Source organism: Mastacembelus armatus, chromosome 11 (assembly GCF_900324485.2).
Source record: "Mastacembelus armatus chromosome 11, fMasArm1.2, whole genome shotgun sequence".
In the NCBI taxonomy this organism is placed as follows: Eukaryota; Metazoa; Chordata; class Actinopteri; order Synbranchiformes; family Mastacembelidae; genus Mastacembelus; species Mastacembelus armatus.
The window spans coordinates 18,308,855-18,325,384 of NC_046643.1; the positions used below are offsets into that span (position 1 = coordinate 18,308,855).

Genomic DNA, 16,530 nt, shown 5'->3' on the forward strand with positions numbered 1-16,530 from the left:
GTACAGATCAGTAATGATGACTCTGTGATTTCAGCTTTAATGTCTTAAGTTTATTAAACTTGTTTTCTGATTTATAACATTAACCTGAGTTCGGTTCTCTTACATTTCAGGCAGCAGAGACACCTAAAATGATTCAAAGTGTAGAAAGTGAATGTGATAATAATAAGATGATGATGATGATAATATTTCAAAAGCTTTCACAGTGAGACACTTTTTTTATCCGGGTCTTAACGAGCTGAGATTTCAAAGCTGAAGTTGAGCAGAGACAGTTGCAGGTTTCTCACAAATACTTTTAAGATGGGCTCTGCACGATTTATCAAACCAACTCTTCAGTTTACAAGATCCATCTTGCAGCCCCATCCGTGCACAGTTCTCCCCATCAGGATTTTCCACCTTCCAGTTGTCTGGCTCATGGAACTGCCAGAAAGACAATCTAAGATATGGAGGAGAGGAAAAACCAGTTCAGTAAACACAGTGATGTCGAAAACTGAAAAAGTGTTTAGACCAGTCCAACCTTTGGTCCAACGGTGAGCCGTCCACCCACAACCATTCTCCCTCTTCCTCCAAGTCTGTGAGTCCGATCCAGTACTGGTCTGCCACATAGTTCATTTTGCTTGTCACTTTTTCATCCAGGAATGCCTGAACGAAAAGAGAAACAGTTTTTTCTCTTTGTTCAAAAACCTCAGAAACTATGTCAGTGTGGTTTGTGACCCTGCAGCAAAGTTTGATACCTGCTCCTGTCTGCTGTCGACCTTCACCAGTGCTCCTCCGAGATATTGGCATTTGCTTTCGCTCTCTTGCCACGATGCTTCTATGTTGGAGAAGTAATAGCACATTCCTCCGTGTAGCTCCCAGCCTCTTTCACATTTCATGCACAACTCTCCTGTCCAGACAGTGACAGTGCAGCAAATGTTTATTGAAAGGGACATATTTTTCATTTACACTGTGCTTTAATCCCAGGCACGCCGACTGAAAACAAACTCATGAAGCTGCTTACATCTACACATCATATTTGCAGAGTAGCTACTTAAAACATTTAGGTTACTAAATGACATTTCATTGTTTTCATGTCTTAGCATTAATTTACAGTATAAAGAAAAATCACTGAGCTGATCTTTGGCTGTGTCATGAAGGCACAGTGCTCCAGAGATTCCGACACCACCTCACTCCTTCCTCTGACAGACTTACCGGTTTTCTTGATAGCTTCAATGTTGTCTTTCAGAGTTTGCAGTTTGGTCTTGGTTTCCATGTTGTCGGAATCTGGTTTCAAAGAAAGAAACTTGACAGTGGTAAATCAGTCGGTGCTGGACTGTGACCACAAAGAAGAAACACCCTCAAAGTTTCAGTCTGAGAGCAGATGTTCCTGCAGATCAAGTCTGGTTTTGCTATAAAACCCCTTCAGAATATACAGCTGTGCTTTTCTTCTGTTTAATAGGATGAGTCTGCACATTTGTGCTGCTCAGTTCACTTATTATTCACTTGATTGATTGGCAGGTGAAGGTACGTTCATAAAAGAGTCCGAACTCACAGAGACGGTAAATCACAATGGTGGCGCCTGCCAGGACAAAGCTGAGGATCAGCAGGGCTCCTCTCTCGGCTGTGACGATTGACCCTCGGGGTGATTGGGTTCGTTGAGAGACGACTGTTGAACGATCAGGAACATGACACACAGATTATTACAGCATGTGCTAATGGGAACTAAGCAGTGGTGGAAAGTAACTACACTTAAGTAAAATCTGTGATTTGTCATGTCGCCCTGTTCCTGTGTATACCTGCCCGTTTGTCCTGTGTTAAGGACGACTGATACTTACTCACTCCCAATTATCCAATTTAGCTCTAATCTCTTTCAGCACATCTATTATGGACAAACAATAGAATAATCTCTGACGCTGTTTAATGTTTTACTGAACGTTTCTGGATGGGATTTAATAAAGTTACATTAATTATAGAGTAGATTAGAAACACGCCTGTTTGCACCACTTTAATAACAAGCAACTTCACAGGAAGTTTCTGTGGTCATCTGATAAAGATGGTACATCTCAAATGTGGCTTCCTTCATTGAAGGAGAAGGCACTTCACTAAAATCAGCAGAAAAAAGAAAGATAAATGGTGTAGATATCATATGTACAGACACCACTCAGAAGTTTGGGACCACCTCCATTTTTTCTATCCAAATATTTCCAGTCCAGTGATGAACCTTAACTTGTCCAAAGGGAAGAGGTAAAAGCAGAAAGTGAATGTAAATGTGACAGTAAACAGCCCAGCAGGAGGTCGGGCTGGATTTTGCTGTTTGAATGTTTTTATGTCTTATCTATTTATCTTCAGTTAACTGGATTGTTGTTTTAATCTGCACTAAAGCCTTTGAGCAGCATTATAACTCTGTTATAACTATATATATATATATCTCCTGTGCAGGAGTCACAGAAACCTTCAGGAATAATACATACATCTACTTATTTTCTTATTTTATATGAACGTTGACAGTAAAACGAGCTGAGTTTGGTCTCAGGTTTGTAAAAATTACACAGATACAGTTTTTATGCAAGAACACACATTCTTCTGTCTGTTACCTTCTATGTCGCCCTGCACTCTCCTCATTGTGAGTCTTTAAAGCTTTATCTGCAGCAAAAAGCAGAAAACCAAAGTGTCACTGGCTCCTTCTGGAAGGATACGTGAAGCTGTTTTACATTTGTTCTCTAAACTTATTTTACTGTTCCCACAAATCAAAGAACTTTTTTTCAAAAGCTGTGCTGGTATAACACTAACACATGAGGTGTCATATTTAAGACTCACCACTGACTTTTCCCTCTGCTCTCTCTTTAGGCTTCTTAGCATCAACATGCAGCAGCAGCAGCTTCCAGGGTTTCTCCACTGAGCGACTGTCAGGGATTTTCAAAACGCTGCATCTTGTTTAGCTTCAGGTTTAAAAGATCCTGAGGAGGAGGCTGCGGTTCAGTCCCTCCCCTCTCTTTGCATTTCCTTTCATTTAGATCAAACTAAAGATTCAGGCTGTGTTACAGTCAAACTACAGATCAACATTTTGCCCTTCTTTATTTCTTTTGAGCCACTTTCATGTTTCATTTCATGTTTATTTCAGAAAACATAAATGAGGACAGGTTTCCACCTCATGCTCCAAGCTTATTAAAATAATTATTAAACACAAACATGGACGTGTTTAGTAATTATTCCTAGATGTTGGTTCAGCTGGTAGATGTCAGTCCATTTTCACACTTTTCAAACATCTGGGGCTGTTTGTGTTGGTGCCACTGCATCACAGGAAACATGTACAGAGATAATATCGATCGTAGATATGAACCGTCAGAGTCTGTGTATGTGGGCAGTTATGATCAGTTATCATCAGCTGTGGAGAACATTAAATATAAATTCACAGTTTTGGCTTAAACTCTGTAAATACTTTAGTGAAGCAACTCAAACGGTGTTGAAACCAAAGTTTGGAACATTTTTTGTTGCAGCACATTATTTCAACAACTTCCCCTGAACCTTGCTGATGTCAGACTTTTACAAAAACACAAACTGGCACTTCCTATAAGATCAAGTTTAACAAGTGCATTGTTTTTCATTTGTTTATTGCTTGACTTTACAAGCTGAATAAGTCTCAGAATATTCTTGTACTTGGTACATAAATACATGAATTTAATGGTGTTTGTTGAAATCACTGTGTTTCGTGTGATTTCATCAGGCATGTTGTGCAAACAGACTTTATACAGAAAACAGCAGCTGTATCAGTGAATTCCTACAATTTAAATCAATTTCTCCATCAGATCTGTCTGCAGGCAACTTTAAACATTTGTGAGCTCTAACTTTATTTTTCTGCATCAGCTTTCTCAATAACAGCAGCAAGTTTCTCACATATGCTTTTATTTGGGCTGTTACAAGCTCTGTCAAACCAAATCTTCAGGCCATTGGATGCACCTTGCTCCCCCATCCTCACACAGTCCTCTCCAACAGGATTTTCTTTATTCCAGTTGTCAGGCTCCGACATGCTCCAGAAACTAACAGAGAGGAGAGGATCAGTCAGACTGGTGACTTTGATAATGAAGACTAAAATGTGAGCACACCAATCAAACCTTGTTATCAGCGTTGAGCCGTCCACCCACACCCATGTGCCTTCTTGCACTGAGTCTGTGAGTCCGATCCAGAATTTGTCCTCATCATATTCCATTTTTTCTTTCAGTCTTTCATCCAGGAATTCCTGAGCAGGAAGAGTTAATAAAAGAATTATTCTGTGAGACATGATGTTTCTGTGCTGAGCTGGTAAAACAAGTGAGAACATGAACCTGCAGCAGTGTTTTATACCTGCTCCTCCCAGCTTTCAATCTTAACCAGGTCTCCTCTGAGACGTTCACATTTGTCCCTGCTCTCTTGCCATGATGCTCTTATTTTGGAGAAGTAATAGCACATTCTTCCATGTTGCTCCCAGCCTCTTTCACACTTCGCATTAGTCCCACCTTTGAGGAGATTTCAGAAACACTTGAGTCAGGAAGAAATGAGTGTTTACATGTGATTTGGAAGCAGCAGGAACTTTTAACTGAGCAGTTTTCTCCTGCAACTGCAGATGCTGAGTCATGCAGAAATAATGACGTTGCTGTTTGACTCATTCACTCTATTTGTCGGTCACCACCAGCTCAGGTTCCACATGGGACAAAGCCCAAACCCATAACTTACATTTTGGTGTTGGAGTTTTGTTTCACTGTCTCTTTTTGTAGGGGAAGAAAATAAAGAGTTCATTTGTATTTTTCCACAACCAGAAAAAAAAAAAACATCTTTCACACATCAGTCGAAAGAGCTGAGCAGAAATATCACCAGGAATACAGGAATGATAAGATTTAAAATCTGACATCTGTTAGAAATAAAGATTGTAAACATGTCTAGTCCACAATGTGTCACATGTTCCACACCGAGATATGTTTACTGTACCTGTGAGATTTCTCCTCAAAGAGATGATCTCGTCTTCCCGTGTTTGTAACGTTTTCTTGGTGCGGAAATGATCAAAACCTGATTCAAAAAAGCAAAGTGTCATTAGTTGATAAATGACAGTGTGATGATGTTTATATAATCTCCACTGGATAGAGGTTTGGTTCAAAAAGCAAAAACGTGACTGATGTGACACGATGATTTTACCCCTTATTAAAAAGTAGACTTGCATTGTTTTGCCCCTTATTTTCTTTAATCAGCCGCTTAATTTTTTCAATGTCAGTCTATATAATGAAAACACTGTACACACTCACCGACAACACCAAGAGCAACGACAGCAGCTGACAGGAGAACACAGAGGAGCAGCAGGACCAGCCTTTCTAATGTGACCTTTGACCCTCTGCCTGACACCGCAGACTGGGAAGCTGCTGAACCCTGAGAAGAGACGTGGACTCCTGTACAACATAATAATAGATTAGTTATTTTATAAGATGACACTAGGTTGCATTGTATTCATATTATTCTGAGCACACTGTATGTGAACCACAAGCTGCAACTGCAGACTACGTCCAAATAAAAATTATTGAAATCAAACTTAAACCTTAAATACTTTTTTTTTTTCAGAAGATTTTAAAGTAAGACAGAGAAGTAGATATTCTGCCTGATTTTATCCCTTTCAGCGCATTAATGGCAGAAATGTGTGCTCACACAAAATATTTGCTTCTGGAAGTCCATGTCAAAGAAACCGTCTATTGTTGTTAAAAGTTTATTCACACCGGAAAAGTGAGAAATAACAAACATCAATTTTCCTAATATGGACCAGAGTTTTTTTCATTTATATCTATTATTGTACCTGTTATTGTTCAGGTGAGAAACAGAAAATATCAAATTTTCTAATCTTCACCATAATTTGTTTATTTAATGTACCTTGAAATGACAATATGTAGTTCAAGAAAATCACATATGTGTTCTCCTTTTTGAGTGGACAATACATTATTTTCAGGTGGTTTCAAACCGTTTACAGGAACAAAAACTTTAAAAAACAAAAAAAACCCCATCGTATTATATGTATTACTAAACACTGCGCATTGTGGTGGTTGTTTGTCACATGGTAACTACTTATTGGTGGGTGCTGGTCACCTTTCTGTCTGTTGTGGCTGTTTTCACCTACCGGTTGTCTCTGTGAAGGGCTGTTTTCTTGAGATGTTAATTTCAGAGTACAGACTTTTATCTGATGTGGAAGTTTTGCCTGCAACACAAAATTAAATGTGTACATTGAATATCTTATCTCTTGTCTCTCATACTCTGTCAAGGAAAAGAAAATGTATGTAATGTATCTGGAAGTGTTTTCTTAAAAGTTGAAGAGGAGAATAACCTGAACACAAGACTTAAAGTAGTTCATGTACAACTTTCACAGTCAGTAAATTTGATTTTAACTTTAAGAATGAAAACTTCAAACTCACCTTTGGCTTTTCCCTTTTCCTTTACAAACAAGACTTCAGAGTACAACACATCTTCAGGCATTTTCCTGATCAGTGCCATTCAGTGAGCGAAGTACAGACTATTTCGACATTTCCTTTGCATACAGCTAAAAAAAAATCACCCTTATGAAACCCAAGGATGGGTAGGGCCTAAAAAGTCACTTCCTTTTTGTAGATAAGTAGTTTATGAATGTTCTCTAACATTAAAGTTAGATGAAGTTCTGATTAATTTTTATTTAATTTGAGTTTTAGGTTATGATAAAATTTCTGTACTGTAAGTACAAGTACTGTAAGGTTGGTTAGGATTTCTATAGTTTTCCTTTAAATCATTTTTCTCCCTCTTGTTGAATCAGTAGTCACAATATAAAATAAATGACAATTACAAAAAAGTCATCTTTAAATGTTGTTCTTATACTCCACAACATTTTAAATATGTAGTTACTTTGTAAATTCAATTTATTAATACACAAGGTATTTGCATATAATATAAAAGTAGATAAAAATAACACAACCTGAAAAACATAATAATAATTTATATCTTATTCTATGACGATACATTTAGTACTTTAAGTACTAGTTAATACTAATATTTAGACCTTTGAATGTAGGACTTGTAGAACGTTACGCAATAAGGCATTACTCAAGTTTCATCCAATCAACGCTGACAATAATTGACAGCGCAAGCTAACGGCCAATCAAATGCCAGGACAGGCGGGGTTTAACGTTGTCGTAACTCGGAAGGGGCGGTACTTCCGTTCCTGGCCAACTTGGCTGAAGTGTCACCGGGGCCGTACGGACAGTTCGTTTTAAAGTTTCTGTCCTAGTGGTGTTCCGGTCCAGACATGGCCCCGAGCACGCAGCTGAAGGAGGCAATAGCCGATGTGCAGGAGGGGATCCGTGCCATCCTGCTTGGACCACCCGGAGCTGGGAAGGGGACTCAGGTAGGGCAGAGACGCCCATGCGAGCTAAAGGAGCTAGCTGTTAGCTTTTAGCTGCTAATAGCAGTTTGTAACGGTTAGCTTTTAGCTGTTAGCCTGTAGCAGTTAGCTGTTGGCTATTAGCTTGGGAAAACAAGTGTCAGAGCATGGTCGGTTTTTAGTAGTAGCTAATGCTAATGCTAACCTTAAAAAAGCACGTTGTCACCAGTTGGTTTTTTGTGATTTAGTGACAGTGGTTTTGTAGCTTTTCCTCGTCAAGAGCTTCTTGGACCTGGTGTTAACGACAGACGAGTTTTTTCTAAAAATATCTTGGAACTTAAATAAAGTAACAAGCACATTAAGCACATGATTAGTTATGATATTTCCAGCACAGCAGCAGGATTCATGTGGTAAGTCTAAAATAGTGGGTTTTGGTTTAGACTAGGTCGGACATGGTTTGGATGGGATAGAAGCAGTGACATTTTCTGAAACACTATATAATACATGTTTCACAACTCTGTAATAGTTTGCCTTAGTTACTGGAGTTTGCCTGTTATTAGTTTTTGCAGTTCAGTTGGTGTGAACTCTTTGGTTAACTACACAGCCAAACTGTTTTCATGCAGTGATGCAGGTGGTTGGATGTCTGACAGAGCCGTGGGCAGAATAAAGTTAAACAGCACAGCCAACCGGCTCCAACATTCAGCAGGTTGGTGCTGATCATGCTTGGCTTTAATGTAACATGAGTGCTTTTTTTTCTCTCCCCCTCTCTGCAGGCCCCTCGGCTAGCTGAGCATTACTGTGTTTGCCACCTGGCAACCGGCGACATGCTGAGGGCCATGGTGGCTTCAGGCTCCGACCTCGGCAAGAGGCTCAAGGCAACCATGGATGCCGGCAAACTGGTAACATTTCCACTCATCTCATGACCTCTGTGGTTATTTTTCCTCCTCTGTCCCTTTGTCCTCTCTTTGAGCCTCTGTTGACTTTACAGCACGTCATGTTAAGTCCCATATGAATACTTGTCTTATGTTTTATTTATCTTCAGCATGAACATCCCCTAAAATAGGTTACACAGCCTGGGCAGTAACAACAGTAAGACCGCTCCCTGACAAATTTCCCATCCTTCACTTCAGGCTTCAGCTGCATGCTGTCAGTAATGCTGTCAGGTCAAGTAATACCAGTTTTGCAGTGGGCGGCCATTGCTGCAGTGCCCGGGGAGCAGTTGGGATTCGGTGCCTTGCTCAAGGGTCTCAACTCAGTCATGGTATTGAAGGTGGACAATTCCTGCTGGTCCTGAGACTCGAACGCGCAACTTTCGGTTACAATTCAGACTCTCTCTAGTGATCATACAGTGGAGTCAACATGTTTCTAAAACCTTCATGGAGGAGGTTTTTTTTTTTTTAGGAGAAATGAGCCTACTCGATCTTTTTTTTTTTTTTTTTTTTTGAGACTGATTTATCTCTTGAGACCAAAATAAAAATGTGTTGTAATGTCTCTAATCTGTCTTTTTTATTTGTGTTTATGCACAGCAGTGTTGTGTAAATTAATGCAACTGTTGCATAACTTCTTGTGTTAAAGCAATAGCTCCCTCAGAGCTGTTTGCTGCTGTACCAGCCTAAGTACAGCCACTGTATAAACAAGGCTATTTAAATGACTGTTTTTACTCTCATGATGGAAATTTACACTGAAGCAGTCACTTGTGTCAGAAACAGCTTAGCAGTGTAAATATGTGTTCTCTCATTTGAATTGTGATGAATACATGAATGAGCCTTTCATGTTGTCCTGTTGCAGGTCAGTGATGAGATGGTTGTTGAGCTCATAGAGAAGAACTTGGGCACACCAGCCTGCAGGAAAGGATTTCTGTTGGACGGATTCCCTCGAACAGTCAAACAAGCAGAGATGGTGAGAGTTTATCTAAATGCTACTGCTCCCTCAGAAGAGTTCAACTGTCCCGCAATAAGTTGTGGCTCAAAATCGAAATGTAAAAGAATAGTTTGTTTTAGGAAATACACCTGTTTACTTACAGTGGCTCCAGGAAATCTCTGCCTAAAGACCAAAACATTTTACATTTTAGTTTGTGTAGAAATTAAAGAAGTGTCTAGGAAAATTACACCACTTAAGTTATGGGGGGAAAGACATTTGTCATCTGTAATATAAAAAAAAATCCCTAAATGTTACAATCCACAGTATGCCGTGTATGACAGTGTAGATTTTGGATGCTCAGCTCAAGTTTTTATTTAGTGCAGTCTAAACAAACATTAGAGATTAATGCCTGGAAGTGATCTAGTTTTGTGCGGGTCTGTGGATGTCAGTCATGCTACATGTTTTGATTCCCTCTGTGTTCGTCTCTTCCAGCTGGACGACTTGTTGGACAAGAGACACGAGAAGCTGGACTCTGTGATTGAGTTTGCAGTTGAGGACTCGCTGCTGGTCCGCAGAATCTGTGGCAGGTAGGAGTCACTGTGAGAGAGAATTAATCAGATCAGAGATCAGATCAGAGAAATTATTCAGTCCGTTTCTTTTTTTTTTTGTGTTTTTTTTTTTTTTTTTTTCTCCCTGGCATGTAGCCAGTAGACAGCAGTGGTTTATGGGTTGCCAGGTTGGTGGTTTTTCTTTGACAGGAAAAGCTCCTCATTCTGTCACAGGTAGATTGATTCATGTTAACACAACAGTCTGGGACAGGGAGATTGTGTGAGAGTGTGAAAGTATGAGATTAACAGAGAAGGTGACTTGAAGGAGTCTGAGAGCGTCCTGTGGCAAGACGGTCGCAAGTTGAATCCTTTCAAGAATCCAATGTGTCGTTCCCTGAGGAGGTGTGCTCAATGTGAGTGGTGGATTGTTCCTTTGAACAGTGTGAGGAAACTACTTTTCATGATTCTCCAAAGGCACTTATGCATAGGAAAAAAACACACACTGCCGAGAATTGTGTCCTGACTCTAGTTCTCAGCCTTACTGGGAGTTTCAGTGTCCTTTAGCTGCTTGTTTCAGTTTCTCAACTAACATATTGACTGTTTCACTTCAGTTTGACCACAGTCACAGCAGCAGTACATGACCTGCTCTGCACCAAACAGCAGCTTCATGACTAGCTGCTGAACACTGGTTAAAGAGCCACATATTTCTCAGGAGTTTGGAGCAAAGCTGTGCTAAAGGGCTCAGGACTTAAGTTGCTAAAGTTGCTCAATATGTGTGAGCTGGTTGTACAGTATGAATTAGCAAGTGATTGTCAGTGTTAACAGTGTGATTCTGCTGCTCCTCAGTGGCCAAAAAAATATCAGTTAACACAAGTTTAAATGTCCAGAGAAACAGAATTATAGTGAGAAGTAACTTTGATGGTTATGTTATTAGAAGTGACTGTACAAGCAAACCAAAACAATGTCTCTGTGGTGCTTTATGGAAAGTGAACTCACACTCAGGAGCCATAGTGTGCAGGGTTAGTTGGTACATACAGAAGTTCATAAAATCCATCCATTATCTATACCCGCTTATTCCTTAACCAGGGTCATGGGAGTTTAAATATGTTGAATTTTAGGCCAAGTTCAGTTGAATTGGCACTGTGATTGTGGTGATGCAGACTGTTTACTTTGTGCAAAAGGTGTTGAGCTTTAACAGATCCAGCTCTGTCACCACATTGACAAGTTAGTACTGAGGCTTATTTAGTGGGAACACCTCAGTAAGTCTCACTGTGGTTTCACCTGGCAATGATTTGTTTGTGTGGTGTGAGCGCTGAGAGCCAACTAAATCCAAGTTTCACTTTATAGAAAGTTACTTGGCAGCAGCATCTTGTTTCTTGGTGTGTTTCCATTTTTTCAGTTCTTCCTCCACTTAGCAACAAGTAAAGATTCACATGCAGCAAGTCTGAAAACGGTGTAATGTGACAACACATGTCCTCCTACTTCACAATAACCGCACTGTGACACCCTGCCATCAGAAACCACAGTTTGCAGAGAGCTGTCTTGCTGACTGTGGGGTTTCCTTGTGGGGAGGATGAGGCCAGCTGCTGCCCTTTTAAAAAACCCAAGTAGGACAAGGGAAGCGTGTGGGTTGGGGAAAGGAGAGTTAAGTAATTAGTGAGTCACTGTGGCTGTCAAACCCTCATCCTCCTCCTCTGCTCTCGTTCTGATTTCTTCTGTCTTTGTCCTGTCCTCCACCTCCTCTCACTGTTTTCTCCCCATTCCCCCAGACTAATTCATCAGCCAAGTGGTCGCTCCTACCATGAGGAGTTCAACCCCCCCAAAGAGCCCATGAAGGACGATGTAAGTACATTCACTTCAAAAGCACTTCTGGTGAAAAGACCATCTACCAGAAATGACTGCCAGCCCCAAAGCTCAATGCTTTGCCACATTCTGGATGTTTCAGATACTGGAGAGATTAAATATGCTGAGATGTTTCTGGTTAAAAGACTTTGGCTTTTTATTAAATCTATACACATAAAGAAGCAGATGTGCATGAAGAGATTTAGAGGGGAAATAGTTTTAATTTATAATAAGCTGCATTTAGCACTGACTAACCTGATTGGTCGATCACATGGCGTTTTTGCTTCAAGGTAAATTATCATGTCACAGTCTGTGAGGAAGGACAAAAACTCTTCTGTTTTGTTCTAATTTTTATTAAAGCACATCATTTTCCTAAAGACCTGTGACATGTGAGGAAAGCTCTCACCAGAGAACCTTTCCTAGGTCAGAGTGAGTCTGTGCTCAGATCTGCAGGATGAGTTTGTAGTTTCCACCAGGTCCTGATGAATGCCACCGGAGAGTGTGAGCACAGAAAGTATAGTAAACTTCAATGACTGTGTTTCTATTCTCTTTAAGTTTTATGATCTAATGTGAAATGTCACATAGACAGATTTTATGTCAGATTTGTTTGGTTTGGTTTAAATGCTCCTGTTTTGGTGACTGAGAAGTGACAGATTTCAGTACAAGACGTGTGTGGTTGAAGGATAAATGCAAACTTAGCTTGCAGTCTGACTGCACACTGACTTTAGACATCTCACTTGTTCATGTTTTATCTTCTTTCATTGTATGTTTTTTTTTTTTTTTCTTTCCTTCCTTCTTTCTGTCTTTGTCTGCCCTCAGGTGACAGGTGAGCCGCTCATCCGCCGCAGTGATGATAATGAGACGACGCTGCGCTCCCGTCTGAACGCCTACCACCAGCAGACCGTCCCTCTGGTGGACTACTACAGAGCCAAGGGCCTGCACACAGCCATCGACGCTGCCCAGAATCCCAATGTCGTATTCGCCTCCATCATAGCTGCTTTCACCGCTGCCACGGAAATCCCCGCCCGAGCCACCGCCTGTAAAGACCAAGTGTTCTTCATTTAAAGTTTTGCTTTCCCATTTCCCCTTCACCGGGTTCTTTTCCTCTGCTGTGGTGGTGATTACACAAGAGTGATGTCACAGTGGCAGCAAAATGTAACTGAAAGGTGTAAACGTGGAGTATGGAGACTCAGCAGTTCGAGGAATTCAGTGTTCCAACAGTGTGGTCTCTGTTGTAGAAACAGAATTAAAAGTTGTATTTTTGTTGCTCTTCAAAGTCTGTAAGACAGTGAGCCGACAAAGAACTGATCAATACCCACGGAGCAAACTGGTGCTGAGCACCTGCTGCTTCTTTCCCTGTAGACCACTGAAGGTTAAGGTTTGACATTTTGCAGAGGAGAATGCCGTGCACGTGTGCTTTTCACCACAAGGTGATGGAAGTTTTCGATGCACGTTGCATATTATTTGCCTTCACTGGACAGGTTTGCTCTTGTTTAATCGATGACTTTGCCCTTTGCGCTTCATCAGTCTCTGATTCTCATGCACCTACAATTTTCCTGTTTGTTTCACTAGAGTGCAAACACAACAGAAGCATCAGATGTGCATTGTCCAACCTGTCAGACATTTTCAGTCCTCTTTGCCATTCTCGCATGGGTTTTAATTTGTAGCACAGAACCAGAGCTGTTGGCTTTCATGGTGTCTGGGTCTTTAGTGCAAACCCTGATGTAAATGCTAAAGTTAGCTTAAACAGACACAATCGAAGCAAGCAATTAAACTAAGGTCTAAAATGTCTAATTTACATAAGAACAGGTGACTTTTTAATTTCCTATAAGATATGATTAAACTTTAATAATACCACGAAAGGAAATTAATTTGTTAAAGCAGCTCACAAGGACAGTATAAAGTGCAAAAAGCAGTATTACAAAAACAATCAAAAAGTGCAATTTTGAAGTATTTACAAGAACGGGTGACTAAGCAAAAATTTAAACAGTAAGTTTTATCAGTAAATTGTGAAGCTGCAGGCAGGAAACATGGGGGAATGGTGCAGTTATGTGCTAGTAGACCAGATCAGTTTTGTGTCGCTCATAAGAAGTGAATCTGTTTTCCGTCAAAACAGCAGGTTACAATGCAGCTGATGCTTCGGTGCCAGACCTCCAGCTCACCTCACAGGTGGAATCTGGAAGTTCAAACCATGTCTCACTTTCTGATGCACCTCCTCTTTTTCTTTTCCCTCCCTCTGTTCAGATATGATAACCAGCTCTGTCTTTCTCCTCCTCCTCTGCTCTTGCTTTCTCAGACTCAATGAATGACCTTTGGGACATCACAAGGTCTGCATGAGTTGAAAATTAACATTTTATTGAAGTGGTTAATTGGTAGAACAAATATGCTCTTCAGTGTGAGACACTGTGCGGTGTGTTCACTGAAGCTGAAAGCAGAGTTAAATGCTGTCATGTCACTTCAGTGAAGCTCAACACCATCACTTTTTTTTTTAAAAATGTTAACAGCAACATGCTGCTGCAGTTTTCCTCCTGATAGCTCATGTATTTTCTAGAATTGAGATGACCAAACTATTTCTGAGACACTAGATTCTCCAGATGTTTACATGTCAGAATCTGTCAGTGGGAATGCAGATTATTTTCAGTGTGTTGTACTGATACATACCCCAGGTGTGTCTTTAATGATGGTCTAAAGAGGTACCTACACTTTTCCCTGGTATGGACTGTAGTGTGATCTAGTTTTTTCGCTGAATACAACTGAGACCAAACTGTAGGAGTAATGGGGAAAAAGACTTTAAAGGGACTGTAAGAGAAATTGTAATAATAAAAATGTAAATTCCATCGCAAACAGTGAAATATCACCTGAATCTGCAGTTCCCATCAGTGTTAGAGCCTTTAACTGTTTAACCCACAACTTTACTGTTTTGGTTCACTCTTACTGCTTGTGTGGTGTAGTTTTAAGGTGCAGCAGGCAGCTGTTTTCAGGTGCGAAAACCTCTAAAAACCCAGTGTAGGTCACCTGCTCTGCACCAAATGGTAAACTGCTAATATTCATAACTAGCTGATGAACAGTGGACCCTTTAGCAGCCAAACAGCCAGATGTTTGCCCCAGCTGTTGGTAGAGACCAAAAACTGAGCTGAAAGAGAGTGAACATTAGGCTCAACATGACTCTAAACGCATCATAATGTCTCTGTGTAACTGCTGCGTGTGTCAAGCAACAGTGTTTGCTCAAAAGTTCAACAAATCCCATAAGGTTTTATTTCAGTGTTGTGTTCACGTCTTGTTTCTGCAGCCCCCAGCTGGATAAGGAAAAGATGTTACTGCAGGTGTAAATGACTAAGCAGTGACATCTAAAACATACTAGACTGACCATAAGTTAACAGATCATGCAACAATGTGAAGCTGTTTTATACAGACTGCATGCTGTTCATATAAACCTTGCTTTTATGTAAAAATCTGTAATAATGGCTTTTTATAAAAAATGAATTTTGCGTTGGCGTGTAGCACTAACTGTAAAACATCCTGCCATACATACTTCTTTTTTTAAACTTTATTTTGGATGGCTGTAGTTTGAGTTCAAATTTAGTCTGAATTGAAATGTATATTGGTGAGATTTGAAGTCAGTGTTGGTGCTTGTGTGCTGATCTGTCAGGTCTCTCAGCATAAGCACTGAAATGTCTGTGTGTGAAATAAAATGGATCAGACAGACACACTGCAGGATGCTGGTCACACTCAGACCTTCAGACATGTTTTCCCAGAGGTCTGTTTGACCTTCTTTTTGTTCCAGTGTTTTACACGTCCAGTACTTGAGAACTGCGTTTTGTTCCAGACACAGACAGTTTATGGCAATTTACTGATACAGTGGAAATTTGGAGGAAAACCACTTCAGCTAACTTAAGCAACAGAAATGTCTGGTTCTTCCTTTGTTTGGGGTTTCATCCTTGACCTGGTGGTTTCCTCCCTGCTCTGTAGTCACCTGGTGTGTTGATGGTCACTGGAAACTTGCAGACTGTTAGCTTCACTTTCCTGTGAATGCTGATGTGTTTCTGTTCCCTCTGGGCTCTTGTGATGAAAAACAATAGCAGATGTTCAGAAGTCCCACGAGGCAGATTTCACTCCTTTATTCAGCATGAGACAATTTCACACTAAATTTCCCTTAATATTCTGTGCTGTGCTCAGTGATGCCTTAGTTTTTTGTTGTTGTTGTTGTTTTTAAAGCAGTGAATGTTTATATGTTTATGCAGAGGTTAAACCTGACTGAAGACTTGACTGTTTTGCTCGACCTAAATTAATGTGACTTTTTAAATGTGCGGTTTAAAGTAAACACTGACAGCCTAAATGCACCGTGAGAGGAACTGGGGAAATTCTTGACAGTTCCAACATTTAAAAGACCCAAACAGTTAATTGTTTCCCATAATTCACCCAAAACCTTTCTTCCCCTCTCTCTCTGTCTTCCAGCTGGTTGAATCCTGAGCTGCTCCATTCCCACTGAGACGAAGGATTGGAGCTGGCAAAAGCGCTTTGGTGGGTGGACAGATGGGGGGAAGGGGGGTGAGACCATAGAGAGGTTCCTTAAACTTCATAAGTTAAGGGTAACTTTTCAGTGCTGTTGGGCTCAAGTTGTCAGCACATTTTTTTACTCCCTCTAGATTGTGACAGGACATGAGCAAAGACGTCTTATTGTCATATTCCTCACGTCTCCCTCTAATAAATATTGCTTTTCTACAATCAATAAAAAATGGTGTATTTTTTCTGCTGCACTGACTTTTAAAAACAGGTTTTCTAAAACGCAAAAGAAGCACCAAGATGAATTCTTAACATACAACATGTTAAAGTTACCTTTGTCTAAGTCCAAATATGGCACCAATAAGGATGAAGACAGGAAGGGAGTGGGAAGGTTGCTTATCTTTCAACAAGGTGTTTTAATGTCGTTTTACATAGTTTAAGCTC

The 16,530-nt window shown here is 40.3% G+C and overlaps 3 protein-coding genes across 5 annotated transcripts; 1 reads left to right on the forward strand and 2 right to left on the reverse strand.

The window, feature by feature from the left end:
* Positions 1–35: 35 nt before the first annotated feature.
* Positions 36–2,915, reverse strand: LOC113126763 (CD209 antigen-like protein C). 2 transcript variants are annotated; one of them, XM_026300886.1, is made up of 7 exons: positions 2,794–2,915; positions 2,571–2,619; positions 1,529–1,642; positions 1,189–1,260; positions 732–883; positions 515–639; positions 36–433 (listed from the first exon to the last, which is right to left on the reverse strand). In XM_026300886.1, exons 2-7 carry the CDS (start codon positions 2,596–2,598, stop codon positions 244–246), a joined length of 681 nt encoding a protein of 226 aa, XP_026156671.1. In that variant the 5' UTR covers positions 2,599–2,619; positions 2,794–2,915; the 3' UTR covers positions 36–243. The 2 variants fall into 2 exon arrangements, with proteins under 2 accessions (XP_026156671.1, XP_026156672.1); XM_026300887.2 differs by having other exon boundaries at positions 2,801–2,880.
* A 119-nt stretch (positions 2,916–3,034) lies between these two features.
* Positions 3,035–6,533, reverse strand: LOC113126762 (galactose-specific lectin nattectin-like). Its single transcript, XM_026300885.1, has 7 exons — positions 6,399–6,533; positions 6,107–6,184; positions 5,250–5,390; positions 4,939–5,016; positions 4,318–4,469; positions 4,089–4,213; positions 3,035–4,013 (listed from the first exon to the last, which is right to left on the reverse strand). Exons 1-7 carry the CDS (start codon positions 6,475–6,477, stop codon positions 3,824–3,826), a joined length of 843 nt encoding a protein of 280 aa, XP_026156670.1. The 5' UTR covers positions 6,478–6,533; the 3' UTR covers positions 3,035–3,823.
* Positions 6,534–7,167: 634 nt separating this feature from the next.
* ak2 (adenylate kinase 2) lies at positions 7,168–16,312 on the forward strand. Of its 2 annotated transcripts, XM_026300419.2 has the most exons (7): positions 7,168–7,357; positions 8,107–8,232; positions 9,122–9,232; positions 9,686–9,780; positions 11,511–11,583; positions 12,403–12,622; positions 16,039–16,312. In XM_026300419.2, exons 1-7 carry the CDS (start codon positions 7,259–7,261, stop codon positions 16,044–16,046), a joined length of 732 nt encoding a protein of 243 aa, XP_026156204.1. In that variant the 5' UTR covers positions 7,168–7,258; the 3' UTR covers positions 16,047–16,312. The 2 variants fall into 2 exon arrangements, with proteins under 2 accessions (XP_026156204.1, XP_026156203.1); XM_026300418.1 differs by lacking the exon at positions 16,039–16,312 and having other exon boundaries at positions 12,403–14,353.
* Positions 16,313–16,530: the final 218 nt, after the last annotated feature.